This window comes from Sorex araneus, chromosome 7, assembly GCF_027595985.1.
Source record: "Sorex araneus isolate mSorAra2 chromosome 7, mSorAra2.pri, whole genome shotgun sequence".
NCBI classification, from domain to species: Eukaryota; Metazoa; Chordata; class Mammalia; order Eulipotyphla; family Soricidae; genus Sorex; species Sorex araneus.
In genome coordinates this window covers 27,015,573-27,034,283 of record NC_073308.1, presented here as the reverse complement: position 1 = coordinate 27,034,283, position 18,711 = coordinate 27,015,573, and the positions used below count along the sequence as shown (strand labels likewise).

The 18,711-nt window shown below is 46.0% G+C and overlaps 1 protein-coding gene across 1 annotated transcript in view; it reads right to left on the bottom strand.

The window, feature by feature from the left end:
* Nucleotides 1-18,711, bottom strand: part of RO60 (Ro60, Y RNA binding protein) — a 29,819-nt gene that overhangs the window by 2,886 nt on the left and 8,222 nt on the right. The window contains exons 2-6 of the mRNA XM_004619917.3: nt 15,639-16,236; nt 5,032-5,252; nt 4,503-4,649; nt 3,944-4,081; nt 693-809 (exon numbers count right to left, since the gene is read on the bottom strand). Coding sequence (XP_004619974.1) covers nt 693-809; nt 3,944-4,081; nt 4,503-4,649; nt 5,032-5,252; nt 15,639-16,218 — 1,203 coding nt within the window. The 5' untranslated portion in view covers nt 16,219-16,236. The remainder of the gene's footprint in view (nt 1-692; nt 810-3,943; nt 4,082-4,502; nt 4,650-5,031; nt 5,253-15,638; nt 16,237-18,711) is intronic.

Sequence of the window (18,711 nt, the reverse complement as noted above, 5' to 3'; positions counted from 1 at the left end):
TGGGGATTGGAATCTGGTTAGCAACTTAACTATAGGACTATTTCTCTTGCCCCAAGGCATGCCTTTTTTGGGGGTGGGGTGGTCATACCCGGCTATACTCAGGGGTTACTCGTGGCTCTGCTCTCGGGAACTAGCTCCTTGACGGCGCTTGGGGGACCTTGTAAGATGCCAGGGAGAGAACCCAGGTTGGCCACGTGCAAGGGAACAGCCCTTCCCTCTGTACTACAGCTCTGGCCCCAAGGCATACTTTTAAAAAATACAGCTGCAATTTTACATATACCCAAGTATATAAATATATATAGAAAATAATTAAAAATTTATTGTTACGTCAGGTATATAGGTATAAACTAAACTTAAAGAAAATGTGGTAAGCAGAAACAAGTAAGATGAAATAAATTATTTTGTGCCTGCTAAGGGGGCGGGCTTGGGAGGTAGATGAGAAATTGGGGACAATGATGGGGGATAGGTCACAGTGGTGTTGGAGCACGAAAATGCCCTGAACAACTATATTGTCAACAACTTTGTAAACCACAGTGTCTAAATGAAGTTAAGGAAAAAAACAAAAGAAACCACAAAGATGAAATACATGCACAGTAATCCTAATGCTGGATTAGCTCCACCTTTACAGTCTGCTCCACGGGGAAAACAAACTCTAAGTGGCAACAGCTCTAAACTGGCTGATGTGCTCTCACCATGCACATTGCTGCAGCGACTGTACTGGCGTTGAGGACGCTACCCAAAACTCTTTGGTTCATAGAAGCACTGACGTCAACAGCCAGCAAGAAACGCTTTCCAGTGGGCTCAACAGTCTGAAGAGGAGAAAAAAAAAACATGAAATAATCAAAATTAGAAGTAGATCAGATTTCTAACAGTTCATATTTACTTATCGCTCACTTAAGAAAATTCTCATTGCAAGGAGGTGGCTCAAAGGGCTGGAGCGCATGCGTAACATGGGGAAAGCCTGTATTTGGTCCTTGGGCACGGAGTCGGGCTGTGTCCCCTAGCACTGAGCAGGGGATGGCTCCCAAACACACACAAACCTCTCTAAGATGAAAGGACTTCTTAGTCCAGCATTTCCAACTCACTACCAAGTTTTTAAAATGCTTAAAAATTTACTAAATGTTCATCAACGAATGACTGGATAAAGCTGCAAGGAATATATACTCAATATATTCAGCTAGACAAAAGCTGAACTCTTGGGCTGGGATATGGTTCAAGTGTAACCCACATGCTTACCGTGTGTGAGACTCAGAACTTGACCTCCAGCACTGCACTGGGCCCTGAACTGCCTGTCTGAGCACCTGTCTGTCAGACCGACACTGCTGGCTATGGCCCCTTTACAAAGGAAATGCCAAAACTGTAATTTTAAGACGGAATGAAGTGGTTACCAGAAGCAAAGGAAGAGGAGGATGTGATGGGTAAACTGGATGAAAAGGGTCAAATGCAAGGTAAATGACAGACCTGGATGTTCAGTGGAGAATTTAATGTCATATGCACATGTTCATTTTTCAGGGGGGCAGGAGTGGGTGGTGGAGGCACACCCGGCAATGCTCAGTGGCTCAATGGTCACTCCTGGCGGTGCTTGGGAAACCATATGGGATGCTGGAGATTGAACCCGGGTAGATTATAAGTAAACTAATACTCACTGTACTCACTAATACATGGCTAATTCTCTGGCCCCCGCATGTTAATTTTTTAATATACTCTAAACTTGCTAAAATATAAATAATATACAATTTACTTTATTCTTTAAATTTGCTTTAGAACTTTTTAATCTTTTATAGCTTTTGTCTTTTGGGCCATACCTGGCAGTGCTATAGGATTTTTTTCACATATGATCTTTCTCACGTTCAGGAATCTCATTTCTATTTCTACTTTGAGTATATGGGATATTTATTCAGGGAAGGGTGTTAAATTTTGTCTGCAACCATTGAGACACTGGCAGTTTTGTTCCTTCATGTTAATGTGAGATATCACACTGACTGATGTCTGTATGCTGATCTATCATTCCATTTTGACTGATAAATCTCACTTGTATAATCTTTTCAACTGATGCTGAATTTGACTGCTAATTTTCTATTAACTACCAACAAACTTTTAAAACCAAACATTTAATTTATGCTGTGATCTAGAATTTCCATTCCTAAAAAAATAATTTCTTACAAAAAAACTTATCAAGACAGATAAGCTCTACTACCAATATGCAGGAAAAAGAGGGTATATGACTAAGTCAGAGAACTCCATAGAGGGGAAAAAAAAGTAATGATCCCCCAATCAAAAGTGGGGAGAAGAAATGAACAGAAACTTCCTCAAAGAAATTCAAACAGCCAAAAGGCAAATGAAAAAATGCTCTTCATCACTAATCATCTGGGAGATGAAAATCAAACAATGAGATATCACTTCACACCAGAGACTGGCACACATTCAAGTAAACAAGAACCACGAGTGCTGGTGCAGATGCGGGGAGAAAGGGACCCTCATTCATTGCTGGTGGGAATGCCATCTGGTCTGGCCTTTTGGGAAATTACAATATGGACATTCCTCAGAAAACTAGAAACTGAGCTCCCATTTGACCCAGCAATACCACTTCTGCAAATATACCACGGGATCCCAAAACACAGCAGTCTGCATGTCTATATTCATGTAGTACTATTCACAATAGCCAGAATCTGAACACAACCTGAGAGTCTGAGAACAGATCAGTGGATAAAGAAACTATGGTACATCTACACAAAGGAATACTACACAGCTTTTAGAAAAATGAGATCATGAAATCTGCCTATGAATGGATGGACCTGGAGAGTATTATGCTGAGTGATATGAGTCAGAAAAAAAAGGACAGATAGAGAATGACTGCTAATACCTGTGGGATAAAAAACCACAAAACCCCCAAAACAGTATTAAACTAATATCCAAGGCCAGGAAAAACAGGTCAGGAGGACTAATTAATGGTTGGAAATTACCACAAGGGTATGGGTCGAGGAGGATAGTTAAGATAGAGGAGTGTCGATTATGGCACTATTAGTTGGAAATGATCGCTCTAGACAAGAACTGAGTGTTGAAAGTAGGCAAAGGGATATACATGATAACCTTTCAGCAACTGTAAGGCAAACCATAACGTCTAGAATGAGAGAGAAAGAGAAATAGAAGAGAGATGCCTGCCATTGAGGCGGGGTAGGGTGGGAGGTGGTGGGGGGGTGGCTTGGGGGGGTGAGAGGGAAACTGGGGGCACTGGTGCTGGGGAATTATACTGGAAAGGATGGGTGGTGGAACACTGTATGACTGAAACCCAATCGTGAACAGATTTGTGGTAGGCTATCTCATAGTGATTCAATTAAAAAAAAAAAAGAAAAAAAGTAAAGATCTTAGAACTGGTTGTTGTCTGAAGATAGCAAGAAACATTTTACTGAGAAACTTAAAATGCTCATTATATACCACTGTCACATGAACTCGAGAAATGAATGTCTCATCAAAAAAAGTTTTAATTACTAATCTCTTCAGAATGAATTTTAACAAAAGACAGGAAGTCCTACTTGCGTTATTTGGTTTTTGTTTATTTTGTGTTTTGGGGCCCCACCCAGCAGTGCTCAGGGCTTACTTCCTGGCTCTGCACTCAAGAGTGGCTTGACGAAAATCATACGGGATGCCAGGGTTGCAGGAACCTGGTCTGCCCGTGTAAGGAAAATGTCCTAGTTACTGTTAATATCGCTCCGGCCCTGGATCATTTGTTTTAAAACAAAAATTCAACCATTACCTTAAATTTTTTTTTTTTTTTTGCTTTTTGGGTCACACCCAACAATGCACAGGGGTTACTCCTGGCTCATGCACTCAGGAATTACTCCTGGCGTGCTCAGGGGACCATATGGGGTGCTGGAATTCGAACCCGGGTTGGCCACGTGCAAGGCAAACGCCCTACCCGCTGTGCTATCACTCCAGCCCCTACCTTAAATGTTTTGTAAAAAGCAGTATCCAGTGCTTTCAGAATTTCTTCGTCAGGGCGCCACTTGAGTTTTCCCCGGAGCCCATGACCTGTTCTGTAAGTTTCTAACGCGATCAAGACATGGAATGGATGTATTCGAGCCTAGCAGCAAAAGAAAAGCAGAACATGATTACAAAATTCAAATAAAAATAGCTAATTGCATCTCTGCATTAGATTTATTAGTGTAGCAAAAAAAAAAAATCGTCTTTCACAAATAAAACAGAAAAATAAGAACACTCATCTTAGATGTAACAATCAAACACAGAGCTATCACATAAATCAAGGGCCAGAGCATGGTCTTGAATGTGTGAAGTTTCAAGTTTTACTCCTGGTCCCATGTGGCTCCCTAAGCACGTCTAGGGGGTGTAAACTACATTTCCAACCCCAAATAAAATGAAAAAAATTCATCAAAATGCAATTTGATATGATAAGTCTGAGCAGACATATTAAATGTACTGATGACTTCTAAAATTAAGGAACCACAAAGTCTCAGGCAGTGGGAATTAACAAAGGCAATGCTCACCCTTTTTAACAGTTTGTCATTACACAGCTTTTCACATACTAAAGCTACTTCTGAATTTCCTGATTCGAGCACCGCGTTGGCAGTCATCTTTCCCAGATTTCTGAGCAGAGCAGTCAAAGGCATTTCTTGTAGCAAAGCCTTCCACACCTATTAAATAAATAGGCAGAATTGTAAGAAATGTAATGAAAAATATACAATTAAAAAAAAAAACACAAGGAATGAAGTGGAAAGGAATTAGTGTAACACAGCTCAATCAATAATAGAAACAATATATTCCTAACACATTAATTTGTAGTCAAATTCACTTTCTATATTAAAATTTGTGCACTGGTCAAAGGCTTATCAACTTCATTTCATCTTTACAACAGAAAGAAATTTAAGTATATTTTATGAGAAACGGCATATAAGCATTCTATTTAACTAGCAGGGCAAACCAGCATTTTCTGGAGTAGAACACAGTGAGTGCCATACTGTTAGGCACCCTTTATATATATATTAATTTCAAGAGTGCATTTTCTACTGTACTTACCTCTTTCGACTTCAAGTGATTTGTGAGCAGGTGTTCCCTCACTAGCCTGTGCTCTTCTATTAGATGAATGACTTCCAGTTCATCTTTCGTCCGCTTCACCTTCTCTACAGCCTCCAAATACTTTAACAGTTTCTCAGTCTCCAGAGAAAGTGCTTTTTCTTTATACAATTCGTGGACCTCTTTCCAGCCCTTTGTGATGTATTTGGTCACGATAGCAAGTCCTTTAATAAAATTAAAAATAAAAAGATTAAAAAGTATTACCGAGTGCGAATTCACATCTGCAACAGACAAACCCAGACGCCGTTTCATGGTTTGGGGGCCACACTTGCCAGTGCTCAGGGGCTACCCCCGGCATTGTGCTAAAGGGGCTTTTGCTCCCAGGGCTGCTTGGGGGACCATGTGGCGTCAGGGACGGAAGCTGGGGTTCCTGCATGCAACAGCATGAGTTCTGGCCTGCTGAGCTCTCTCCCAGGCCCAATGCCATTTTTCATTTAAGCAACTAATTCTGTTTTGTCCATTTCAATAACGAGAATTTGGAAAAAACAAACAAACAAACAAACCAAAAAACCTATCTTCCCAAGTCATTTATTTTTGCTTTTTGGGTCACTTCTGGTTGTGCTCTGGGCTTACTCAAGGCTCCATGCTCAGGAGACGCTCATGGTGGGGCTCAAATCCGGATCAGCCTGGGTGCAAGGCAAGTGTCCCTGCTGGCCTAGCTCTCCAGCCCCAACGCCAAGGCAATTCTTATGGGGCTTCACTGTGGGAGAAGCACCAGGATTAGAAGCTGTGATTAATAGTGGCTTCAATCTTTGACTCCTACGAACACACGCCAACAATCTTAAAACTCTCCAGAGTATGGATCCACCTTAATGAATCTCATATCAAAGTGTTTCTTTCAGCTGCTGAATAAAAATGCATTTAGGAACGGCACACAAATGTGGACGGCAGGTTGGAATGTAACAGGGGAAAGCAGAGGCCATTCCTAGCATTGCTCAGGAGTGACCGGGGCCACACCCAGCGGGGCTGAGGGGGCATGAGTGCGGATGACATGCTGTGGCAGGAATAACCCCAAGGGCCTCACACGTGGAAGACATGCACTTTAGCTACCAGACGAGCTGTGGCCACAAGGACTGTATCTTGTCTAGTTGAGAAAGTATTAGAGGCCAGACAGAAAAAGAGAAGGCATTTCTTCCACACTTTTTTTTGACTGGGAAAAAGTTCTTGATGGATGGAAGAGCTGCAGTCTACACCCTGCCAACAAATGGCTGTGAGATTCAGGGCCTTGCTACCCCTCTACACGGGGTAAGACTGAATCATCTAATTCAAAGGCCAACAGGGAAAAGACTGGGAAGAATAAACCTAACCAGCCATGGTGGAGAGCGGGGAGGACTGGTAACCAGAGTGGTGAGAATTCCTTGACAAATGGATTAACGAGGCCTTGGCTTAATGCTGTCCCCCAACTCACACTCAGAAGCCAGAACATGGAATTTTCTGTTACCTTCTGATTTTTGAATGCTGGCCAGCATTTTTTTCTTTGTGATTTACACATTGTGGTGCTTAGGGCCGACTGCTCCAAACGGTGTAGTATGGCCCCAGCCCTCTTTCCCCTGCACAGATAGGGGTCACTAACCAGACAGGACCTAGATGCCACTTCAGTGATAGAACTCTGTAAATATTCTAACTCTTGCTGTCAGTCTTACATTGTCCTAATGACTGAATGGTTCATGTCTTCTATTTTGTCTTTCCAATTAAATAAAACTCCCCTAAGGGCAGCATATTATTCCTTTGATCTTACTCAAGTTCTAGAACTGCACTGGTCACAGAGTAGATACACACTAAATACTCAATTCAATCACACTTTGGCTTATTTTTCTGCATTAAAAACACATCAATATTGGGGTTAGAGTGATAAGAAAGTGGGTAGGGCGTTTACTTTGCGTGCAGCGGACCTAGGTTCAATCTGTGGCATCCCATATGGTCCTCCCCCCAGCTCAAAGCCAGGAGTGATTCCAGAGCAAAGAGTCTGGAGAGATTCCTGAGCACTGCCAGGTGTGGGCCAAAAACCAAAATATATAAATGTAAATTCTGAGAGATGAACCAAGAGCCGCGGCACGAGAAGCAGAGCCTCCCGCCTACTGACTGTGATCCTGAGGTCTCCTAACCCATTTTGGCACCAGAGCAGATTCTTGGAGCCATGCATTTTGACTGCGAACTGAGCTACAACCTCGTGCAGCCCGGGGAGGGATTTTTTTCCCTCTCCACCCCATTTTTCTGAGCAAAAATGGCGGCAGCGGCAGCAACCACGCGGTGAGAGCCACCCTCTAAGACCCCTACACCAGGAGGTAGGACTTTCTTTAGTGACGTAGCCTGTAGGTGATCCTGGGAGGGGAGGTGTTCCCGGCGCGCCTTCCGCCCAGAGATGAACCAAGAGCCGCGGCACGAGAAGCAGAGCCTCCCGCCTACTGACTGTGATCCTGAGGTCTCCTAACCCATTTTGGCACCAGAGCAGATTCTTGGAGCCATGCATTTTGACTGCGAACTGAGCTACAACCTCGTGCAGCCCGGGGAGGGATTTTTTTCCCTCTCCACCCCATTTTTCTGAGCAAAAATGGCGGCAGCGGCAGCAACCACGCGGTGAGAGCCACCCTCTAAGACCCCTACACCAGGAGGTAGGACTTTCTTTAGTGACGTAGCCTGTAGGTGATCCTGGGAGGGGAGGTGTTCCCGGCGCGACTTCCGCCCAGAGATGAACCAAGAGCCGCGGCACGAGAAGCAGAGCCTCCCGCCTACTGACTGTGATCCTGAGGTCTCCCAACCCATTTTGGCACCAGAGCAGATTCTTGGAGCCATGCATTTTGACTGCGAACTGAGCTACAACCTCGTGCAGCCCGGGGAGGGATTTTTTTCCCTCTCCACCCCATTTTTCTGAGCAAAAATGGCGGCAGCGGCAGCAACCACGCGGTGAGAGCCACCCTCTAAGACCCCTACACCAGGAGGTAGGACTTTCTTTAGTGACGTAGCCTGTAGGTGATCCTGGGAGGGGAGGTGTTCCCGGCGCGCCTTCCGCCCAGAGATGAACCAAGAGCCGCGGCACGAGAAGCAGAGCCTCCCGCCTACTGACTGTGATCCTGAGGTCTCCTAACCCATTTTGGCACCAGAGCAGATTCTTGGAGCCATGCATTTTGACTGCGAACTGAGCTACAACCTCGTGCAGCCCGGGGAGGGATTTTTTTCCCTCTCCACCCCATTTTTCTGAGCAAAAATGGCGGCAGCGGCAGCAACCACGCGGTGAGAGCCACCCTCTAAGACCCCTACACCAGGAGGTAGGACTTTCTTTAGTGACGTAGCCTGTAGGTGATCCTGGGAGGGGAGGTGTTCCCGGCGCGCCTTCCGCCCAGAGATGAACCAAGAGCCGCGGCACGAGAAGCAGAGCCTCCCGCCTACTGACTGTGATCCTGAGGTCTCCCAACCCATTTTGGCACCAGAGCAGATTCTTGGAGCCATGCATTTTGACTGCGAACTGAGCTACAACCTCGTGCAGCCCGGGGAGGGATTTTTTTCCCTCTCCACCCCATTTTTCTGAGCAAAAATGGCGGCAGCGGCAGCAACCACGCGGTGAGAGCCACCCTCTAAGACCCCTACACCAGGAGGTAGGACTTTCTTTAGTGACGTAGCCTGTAGGTGATCCTGGGAGGGGAGGTGTTCCCGGCGCGCCTTCCGCCCAGAGATGAACCAAGAGCCGCGGCATGAGAAGCAGAGCCTCCCGCCTACTGACTGTGATCCTGAGGTCTCCCAACCCATTTTGGCACCAGAGCAGATTCTTGGAGCCATGCATTTTGACTGCGAACTGAGCTACAACCTCGTGCAGCCCGGGGAGGGATTTTTTTCCCTCTCCACCCCATTTTTCTGAGCAAAAATGGCGGCAGCGGCAGCAACCACGCGGTGAGAGCCACCCTCTAAGACCCCTACACCAGGAGGTAGGACTTTCTTTAGTGACGTAGCCTGTAGGTGATCCTGGGAGGGGAGGTGTTCCCGGCGCGCCTTCCGCCCAGAGATGAACCAAGAGCCGCGGCACGAGAAGCAGAGCCTCCCGCCTACTGACTGTGATCCTGAGGTCTCCCAACCCATTTTGGCACCAGAGCAGATTCTTGGAGCCATGCATTTTGACTGCGAACTGAGCTACAACCTCGTGCAGCCCGGGGAGGGATTTTTTTCCCTCTCCACCCCATTTTTCTGAGCAAAAATGGCGGCAGCGGCAGCAACCACGCGGTGAGAGCCACCCTCTAAGACCCCTACACCAGGAGGTAGGACTTTCTTTAGTGACGTAGCCTGTAGGTGATCCTGGGAGGGGAGGTGTTCCCGGCGCGCCTTCCGCCCAGAGATGAACCAAGAGCCGCGGCACGAGAAGCAGAGCCTCCCGCCTACTGACTGTGATCCTGAGGTCTCCTAACCCATTTTGGCACCAGAGCAGATTCTTGGAGCCATGCATTTTGACTGCGAACTGAGCTACAACCTCGTGCAGCCCGGGGAGGGATTTTTTTCCCTCTCCACCCCATTTTTCTGAGCAAAAATGGCGGCAGCGGCAGCAACCACGCGGTGAGAGCCACCCTCTAAGACCCCTACACCAGGAGGTAGGACTTTCTTTAGTGACGTAGCCTGTAGGTGATCCTGGGAGGGGAGGTGTTCCCGGCGCGCCTTCCGCCCAGAGATGAACCAAGAGCCGCGGCACGAGAAGCAGAGCCTCCCGCCTACTGACTGTGATCCTGAGGTCTCCCAACCCATTTTGGCACCAGAGCAGATTCTTGGAGCCATGCATTTTGACTGCGAACTGAGCTACAACCTCGTGCAGCCCGGGGAGGGATTTTTTTCCCTCTCCACCCCATTTTTCTGAGCAAAAATGGCGGCAGCGGCAGCAACCACGCGGTGAGAGCCACCCTCTAAGACCCCTACACCAGGAGGTAGGACTTTCTTTAGTGACGTAGCCTGTAGGTGATCCTGGGAGGGGAGGTGTTCCCGGCGCGCCTTCCGCCCAGAGATGAACCAAGAGCCGCGGCACGAGAAGCAGAGCCTCCCGCCTACTGACTGTGATCCTGAGGTCTCCTAACCCATTTTGGCACCAGAGCAGATTCTTGGAGCCATGCATTTTGACTGCGAACTGAGCTACAACCTCGTGCAGCCCGGGGAGGGATTTTTTTCCCTCTCCACCCCATTTTTCTGAGCAAAAATGGCGGCAGCGGCAGCAACCACGCGGTGAGAGCCACCCTCTAAGACCCCTACACCAGGAGGTAGGACTTTCTTTAGTGACGTAGCCTGTAGGTGATCCTGGGAGGGGAGGTGTTCCCGGCGCGCCTTCCGCCCAGAGATGAACCAAGAGCCGCGGCACGAGAAGCAGAGCCTCCCGCCTACTGACTGTGATCCTGAGGTCTCCCAACCCATTTTGGCACCAGAGCAGATTCTTGGAGCCATGCATTTTGACTGCGAACTGAGCTACAACCTCGTGCAGCCCGGGGAGGGATTTTTTTCCCTCTCCACCCCATTTTTCTGAGCAAAAATGGCGGCAGCGGCAGCAACCACGCGGTGAGAGCCACCCTCTAAGACCCCTACACCAGGAGGTAGGACTTTCTTTAGTGACGTAGCCTGTAGGTGATCCTGGGAGGGGAGGTGTTCCCGGCGCGCCTTCCGCCCAGAGATGAACCAAGAGCCGCGGCACGAGAAGCAGAGCCTCCCGCCTACTGACTGTGATCCTGAGGTCTCCTAACCCATTTTGGCACCAGAGCAGATTCTTGGAGCCATGCATTTTGACTGCGAACTGAGCTACAACCTCGTGCAGCCCGGGGAGGGATTTTTTTCCCTCTCCACCCCATTTTTCTGAGCAAAAATGGCGGCAGCGGCAGCAACCACGCGGTGAGAGCCACCCTCTAAGACCCCTACACCAGGAGGTAGGACTTTCTTTAGTGACGTAGCCTGTAGGTGATCCTGGGAGGGGAGGTGTTCCCGGCGCGCCTTCCGCCCAGAGATGAACCAAGAGCCGCGGCACGAGAAGCAGAGCCTCCCGCCTACTGACTGTGATCCTGAGGTCTCCCAACCCATTTTGGCACCAGAGCAGATTCTTGGAGCCATGCATTTTGACTGCGAACTGAGCTACAACCTCGTGCAGCCCGGGGAGGGATTTTTTTCCCTCTCCACCCCATTTTTCTGAGCAAAAATGGCGGCAGCGGCAGCAACCACGCGGTGAGAGCCACCCTCTAAGACCCCTACACCAGGAGGTAGGACTTTCTTTAGTGACGTAGCCTGTAGGTGATCCTGGGAGGGGAGGTGTTCCCGGCGCGCCTTCCGCCCAGAGATGAACCAAGAGCCGCGGCACGAGAAGCAGAGCCTCCCGCCTACTGACTGTGATCCTGAGGTCTCCTAACCCATTTTGGCACCAGAGCAGATTCTTGGAGCCATCCATTTTGACTGTGAACTGAGCTAAAATATTAGAAACCCAAAACCGCGCGGCCGCGATCTTCACTTTTACCAAGGAAGAGAAATTATTAGATGATGCTTATTCAGCAGGCCTGATTGTTGGGGAAAATTTCCAATCAACAATAGTGAGTTCTGTATGGAAATATGAAATGTACTCAATATATAGAGAGAATAATGGGAATATCATCAGCTACTTAGATGGGGGGTTGGGTGGGAGGGGGGTGTATTGGGGTTTTTGGTGGTGGAACGGGTGCACTGGTGAAGGGATGGTGGTTTAATCAGTATTTGACTGTGACTTAAACCTGAAAGCTTTGTATTTTTTTTGTTTTCACGGTGGTTCAATAAAATATTTCTTTAAAAAAAAAAAAAAAAAAATGTAAATTCTGTGTTATTAACCTGTTTCTTATTCAGAAGCAGGTAAGAAAAGATTGTTTCCAAATTATTTACACTTTGAGAAGCCAAGGAATTAAGTTTAAATATGATACTGCTATTATAAGGTTTCAAGTATGAACTTTCCCCTCAAAATCTTAAGGAAGTGAATTTGAGGAACAGTTACTAATTTCACTTTTCTTTTGGTGGGGGCAGGGGTGGGGAGTAGGGGTGGTGGAACTTTTTTATATTCTTTTGGGCGACACCCGGGTTTGCTCAGGGCTTACTCCTGACTCTGTTCTCGGGGATCACTCCTGCAGGGCTCAGGGAAGTGGACGGGGTGTTGGGGACTGAAGCTGGGTTGGCCCCCTGCAAGGCAAGTACCATACCTGCTGCTCTATTGCTCTGACACCTAATTCCACATTTTATAGGTCAAGTAACCAAAAGACAGTATAATTCTATGTGTAACCCAGAAACTAATGTGTCCAATTGAAATTAGTAAAATTTCCCTCTTGGACTAGTATCTGTCCAATCCCTATTAGCATTTCAGGAGATAAAGCTGGATCCTTCCATTTTTATCTTATGCAGAATCAAAGATTCAAATGTGAAAAAAATAAACCATAAATAGCAGTTAAAGAAAAACAAAAAACAGGTAAATAATCTGATGACTTTAAACTGAAAGAAGACTGTTTAAAATCTAACAGAAAATAAACACCAGGAGGGGTATATAGTTCAGTGAGTGGTAGGCACATTATTTGCATGCACGAGGAAATTGATTTATTCCTCTGCAACCAAAGAAAAATCTACGAAGAATGGCAAAGATAAGTGTGGTTACATTAAAATTCCAAATTTCAGTACGCTAGACACACTCTCTTGCAAAATGAGGCAAAATGGAAGGAAACCCACATAACATACAGTTACATTAGGAATTCTTAGATGTCCCAGGTTCTTTGAACAATGTTATCTAATCTATAGACTTCTTGAGTGGAAGAATGAACGATGATCATAATCAACATTAAAAAGAGTATTAATTCAATGGCTAGAAGGGCAAAGACACAACATGACCAACATAAAACAGTGGTGAGTATAGGAAGAGGAAGCTCTCTGCAGAAGAATGCAAATTCAAATAACAAGATAGAACTTTTCCTCTCTCAGACTGGCAAAGAAATCGAAAAACATGGTAGCTGCCACTCTTCAATGGTGGGGAAATCGCTCACTTTCCTATATTCCTTGTAAATTCAACTATTTACAGAAATATCTATGCAAGATTATCCATTATGCATTTTTAATAGTTTAACAAAAAACTAGAAGCTATGTAAGATAGGCTAGAGCAATTATAGTATATTCCTGTACAGCATACATGGAACTACTTTTACTGACCTAAAAAAGAAGCTGTAAGGTAATTTTAACCGAATATGCAAATTAAAAAATGTTTAGTAGAAATAAGGACTAAAAAACTCATCATATATACTGACTTCTTTTGAAGGGCAGGAGTCTAGCTTTGTGCACTGCATTTTTCTATATTCAGACTGAATCAAGCCGCATACAGGCAAAGCATGCAATCCATCGCTGAGCTACATTTCAACTCAGCTCCCCATATTTAATATCAGGAATCATTCCTGCAGATTGGGGTACTAAAGGGACTGCCCGGGATTGAACCTGGGTCAGCCATATGCAAGGCAAGAGCCTTTCTTGCGGTACCGTCTCTCTGCCTCAAGTCTCCACTATTTTAAAATAAGTCTGTAACTTCTCAAAACAAAAACAACTTGTGCATGTAATATTGATAATTTATTGCTTAAGTTTCATTTGAAACTATTCTAATAAGTACACGATAACTGAGAAATTACTGAAAAGATTCTGGCAAACTACCCACGTGTATTCGATATGCCAAAAGCAGTAACAAGTCTCACAATGGAGACGTTACTGGTGCCCACTTGAGCAAATCGATGAGCAATGGGATGACAATGATACAGTGCTACAGTGATTCTGTGTATGAAGAGATAACATTATATATACTATGTGGAAGGAACACTGCATTTCTATTTTAATTCAGGAACTACATGTAGAAACTTTAAAATTTTTAAGTTTTATTACATCATCGTGAAATAAACAGTTATAAAGTTATCCATGATTAAGTTTCAGTCATAAAATGTTCTAATACCTATCCCTTCACCAGTATAGAAATTGTTTTTAAATTTAATCAGTTTTGTTATCTGAGACACACTTGTGGTACCTAGGCTGGTGTGGGGGGAGGTGTATGTATGTACGTGTACGAGTGTGCAATGTGTGTGTATCTGTGTGTTTGTGTAGGGTGTATCTCTTAAGGATTTGGGCGGCCAGGGGGTGTTGGGGATCAAACCCAGCCCTCCTGTTTGCAAGCCTGTGTCTAGTCTTTGACCTATTTCCTGGGCAGTAACAATTTTTCTTTTTGTTCCCCCCCCACGCCCCCCGCTCACAGCAGTGCTCAGGTCTTACTCTTGGCTCTGTGTTCTGGAATTAGGCCTGTAAGTGTGGGGAGACCAGCTGGGGTGCCAGAAATTGACCAAGGGTCAGCCAGATGTAAGGCAAGAGCCTTAGCCCCTGTACCATCTCTCTGTTCACTCCCCCTCAGTCTCAAACTATTTTAAGATACAATATACAATGACACATTAACTATATTACTATAAAGCTGAATTACCTTACTATTTATATGACATCTGATTTAGACCTCATAATTTCCCTTTCTCCTTTTTTAACAGATGAAGATAAACTCAAAAATGCTAAGTTAGTATAATAGGGGACACAAAGACATGAGCACAACTGAAATTTGCACCCACCGTCTCTATTTTTAAGGCTTACTTTGGACAAAACAAAAGTTTAATTTTGGACACGCTGATTTTTCTGGATGCTTATGCTCTGAATCATCCTTGCCTGAATACTTTCAGTATTCTTTTAAGAAGGACAATACTATTATCTTTATTTTAGCTTTCCGGCCACACCCAGTGGTGCCCAGGGTTTACTCCTGGCTCTGCACTCAGGGTTTACTCTTGGCAGTGCTTAGGGGACCATATAAGATGCTGGAGATTGAACTCAGGTCAGCTGTGTGCAAGGCAACTGCTGTACTCCTGGCTCTGCACTTAAGGATCACTCCTAGCAGTGTTTGGGGGAGCCATACAGGATGCTGGGGATGGAACCTCGGTCAGCTGTGTGCAAGGCAAGTGCCCTACCCATTGTACTATCTCTCCGGCCCAGAGGACAAAATTATTATTGCAAATGCAACTACCTTCTCAAAAGTCACTTCCCATAAACATAGAAAAACTGCCCCAAGTTACCATGTGCCCTGGCTGACTGGCTGGAGAGAATTAACATCCTGAATTGTTAAGATGAGCACTATTTCAGGCAGCCTTTAGGTTCCATGGGATATACGGCCTAGGAAGACAGGGAGGGAAAAAAATGGTGAGGGGCTAGAGCCGTGCAAGCTAGCTATCTGCCACCAGTGGTAAGCAATGGTTTGATTACAACTTGAATCTTGTCTGCATCGATTGCCCATAATCAGTGGGTGAGCATCAGATTGCATGGTGACAATTTAGGATTTAAGAGCACATTTGTCATTTGATTCTTGATTTCGTAGGTCTGGATTATCCTTGGTGTTTTATTCCAAGTTGTCATGAAACATAACTGAATTAAAGGGGCTTTGAGAATGAAAACCCATTTCTCGAAGGTATGTCAAGTGTAAATTTGATGGATGATCTGTCTCCAGCCCCCACGCCCCCCCATAAAGATGCTCTGCTTACCTTCACTGGAAGGCTTGAGATGTGACAATCGTAACAAATCTTTGTGAGACCAGCCATTTCTCTGTTTATACTTCGTAACTGCCAGAGCCAGGGCCATGCCACCCTTTTCGTTGTACCAGTCTGCAATGGCCTTCCGGAGGGCCCGGCCCCACATGCCGCATTTCATGCTCTCCTTCAGATCTTTCTTGAACTGAACAAAAGTGAAGAGGTGTGTCGGAATGCGGCACACTTCAGACACGGCTTTGAATGCAGCCTGCTTCGTGCTCCTGTCAGAACACTGGGAGCAGATGGCCAGTGCAAAGAGCATCGGCTCTTGCTTTGCGGTTCTGCCGTCTTGACTAAATGACTTTATCTCTTGGATCACTTCACACCCTCTGCCATCTTCAATCAGCCGAATTAAAGCCTCGGCATTCTGAAGGCCCAGCTTCTGCTCTTTGATATAGTAAGTTCCACCTTCAGAACCAAAACACAAGAACCGGTGCAGCCGGTTCATATCGGTGACTTGCCATACAAAGCCATCTTCAGAGTTGGCCACCTGCTTCTCATTCAATGGCTGCAGCTGATGGACTGATTCCTCCATGTTTCTCTTTTAGGAAACCTACCAAAACACCAAAGTGGTATCAGAGCTAGGCAGAAACAGCACATTATTGCTTTGTTAATGCATTCTTCATCTATGCTGGTGAAATCAACACTTGTTTTTTGATTTGGGGGTTACCCCCCCCACAGCAATGCTCGGGAGTCATTATGTGGGTACCACATGGTGACCACCTCAAAGTGTGCTGAGCATTTCCTCAGGCCTGGATGTGCTATTTAAAAAATATTTCCTAATAAAAAATTAGAAATTGAGCTTCCATATGACTCAGCAATACCACTTCTGGGAATATATCCTGAGGGTGCAAAAACGCAGAAGTATAAGTGACATCTGCACCTGTATGTTCACTGCAGCACTGTTCACAATAGCCAGAATCTGGAACCAACCCAAGTGCCCGAGAACAAACGACTGGGTAAAGAACTAGGCAGATAAAGTACATCTACACAATGGAATACTACGCAGCTATTAAGAAAGATGAAGGTATGAAATTTACTTATAAGTGGACTGTCATGGAGAGTAGCATGCTATGTGAAATGAGTCAGAAAGAGAGGGACACACATAGAATAGCTGCACTCATTTGTGGAATATAAAACAACATGAGATTGACACCCAAGGACAATAGACACAAGGGCTGGGGATATTGCCCCATAGCTGGAAAACTGTCTCAAGAGCTGGGGGAGAAGGCAGCTGGAATAGAAAAGGGATCACTAAGTCAATGATGGTTGGAGGAATCATTCGGGATGGGAGATGTGTGCTGAAAGTAGATAAAGGACCAAATGTGATAGCCTCTCAGTATCTATATTGCAAACCGCAATGCCCAAAAGTAGAGAGGGAATATGGGGGAAATTGTCTGCCATAGAGGGAGAGGGACAGTTGGGAAGGGGGGGATACTGGGAACACTGGTGTTGGAAAATGCGCACTGGTGGAGGGATGGGGTTCGATCACTGTATGACTGAAACTCAAATATGAAAGGTTTGTAACTATCTCACCGTGATTCAGTAAAAAATAATAAATGTATGATTTATGATCAGTAAAAATAAATATTCCTGAAGCTTAGTAAGAGGTATGTAGTCAGAAGCACTAGTCCCGTATTTTGGTATAGCTGCTTCAGAGACTAACAAGCAGGCCAGCAATGGGGTCTTGAGGTCCAGAAAGAGAAGAATAGAGAGGATCAGGGAAAGCAGCAATAATACAAAAAAGATCTTTTTCCTAAATAAGTGGAGACATTTGTGGCTGGGCATCTGCCATCTGTTCTTCCCCTTCCCCTCCTTTATGATCTCCTTCTGGGTAATAATGTCCTTCAGGGAAGACCAGGCCGATCCCAAACCCCAAGTGCCGAATCTGAATTCCTCAACGCTGGGAACCTCAAACTCTGTGCCAATCACAATTACGTGAAGTGATTCAGAGTATAAGTAATGGAAGTAATATTTACTATAAAGAATGGTGGGTCCCACCCAATACTTCTCAAGTTTCTTTCATAATTCATGGCTTCCTTTATTTATTTTTTGGTTTTGGGGGCCACACTCAGTGATGCTCAAGGGTCTGTCCTGGCTCAGCACTCAGTCATCACTCCTGCGGGGGCGCAGGGGACCATATGGGATGTTGGGATGGAACCCAGGTTGGTTCTGTGTGCAAGGCTCTAGCCCCCAAGGAGACCTTTTAAAGGGCCATTTTAGAAGGGACAAAGTTAAAAACTAGCACCGAGTACTGGCCGGCAGTCCAGGAAGTAAGTAAAGGGTTTTGCCTTGCATGCTACTGACTTGGTTTAATCCCCAGCACTGCTTCTCCCTCCCACCTAGCCCAGCCAATGGTCACCTGGTCCACACCTGACAGGATCAGCCCTTAAGCATCATCAGGTGTGGTCTCCCCACTCGAGCCCCCACCAAGGAAACACCGAGAATGAGATTGTGGGCAGTAAGCAGCAGAACCGGGAAGAACGAATAGTTAGGAATGTCGAATGCTCGGAGATGAAGCGCACTGAGACTGTAGGATGCCCATTAGATTTAGCCAATAGGAAGGAGGTGGAAAGGCCACTAGGGTGGTGAGGCACAGAGGGGCGGGACTACAGTGAGGTCAGAAGCCAAGAGACTGCCGGCACCTCAGGGCCCTCAGAGGCCAACAACTCTTTCAGAGCAGTGAAGGGTTAGAAGGTATGAGGGTGGGACTGAGGGAAACCAATAAACACTGGCAAGCTGAGGCTGAAATACTGGACTCGGAACGGTGGACACCATCAGGAAGGGGGGGGGAGTTGAGAGAATGAGACTCCTGAAGAGGCACAGAGAGAGCTCTCAAGACTGAGGGCGAGTCCAGCTGACCCCCCCACCCCCCCACCACCTGAGGCTGAGGGTGGAGAAATGGAGGGAATTCCTTTGGGGGGAGGAGAGCAGGCAAAGGAATGACGCGTGGCTGGGTCTCTGGAAGTGCATGGTGTTGGGGTACGGGCATGAAGACCAGAGAGTGCTCACAGATGTGGGGCTCTGG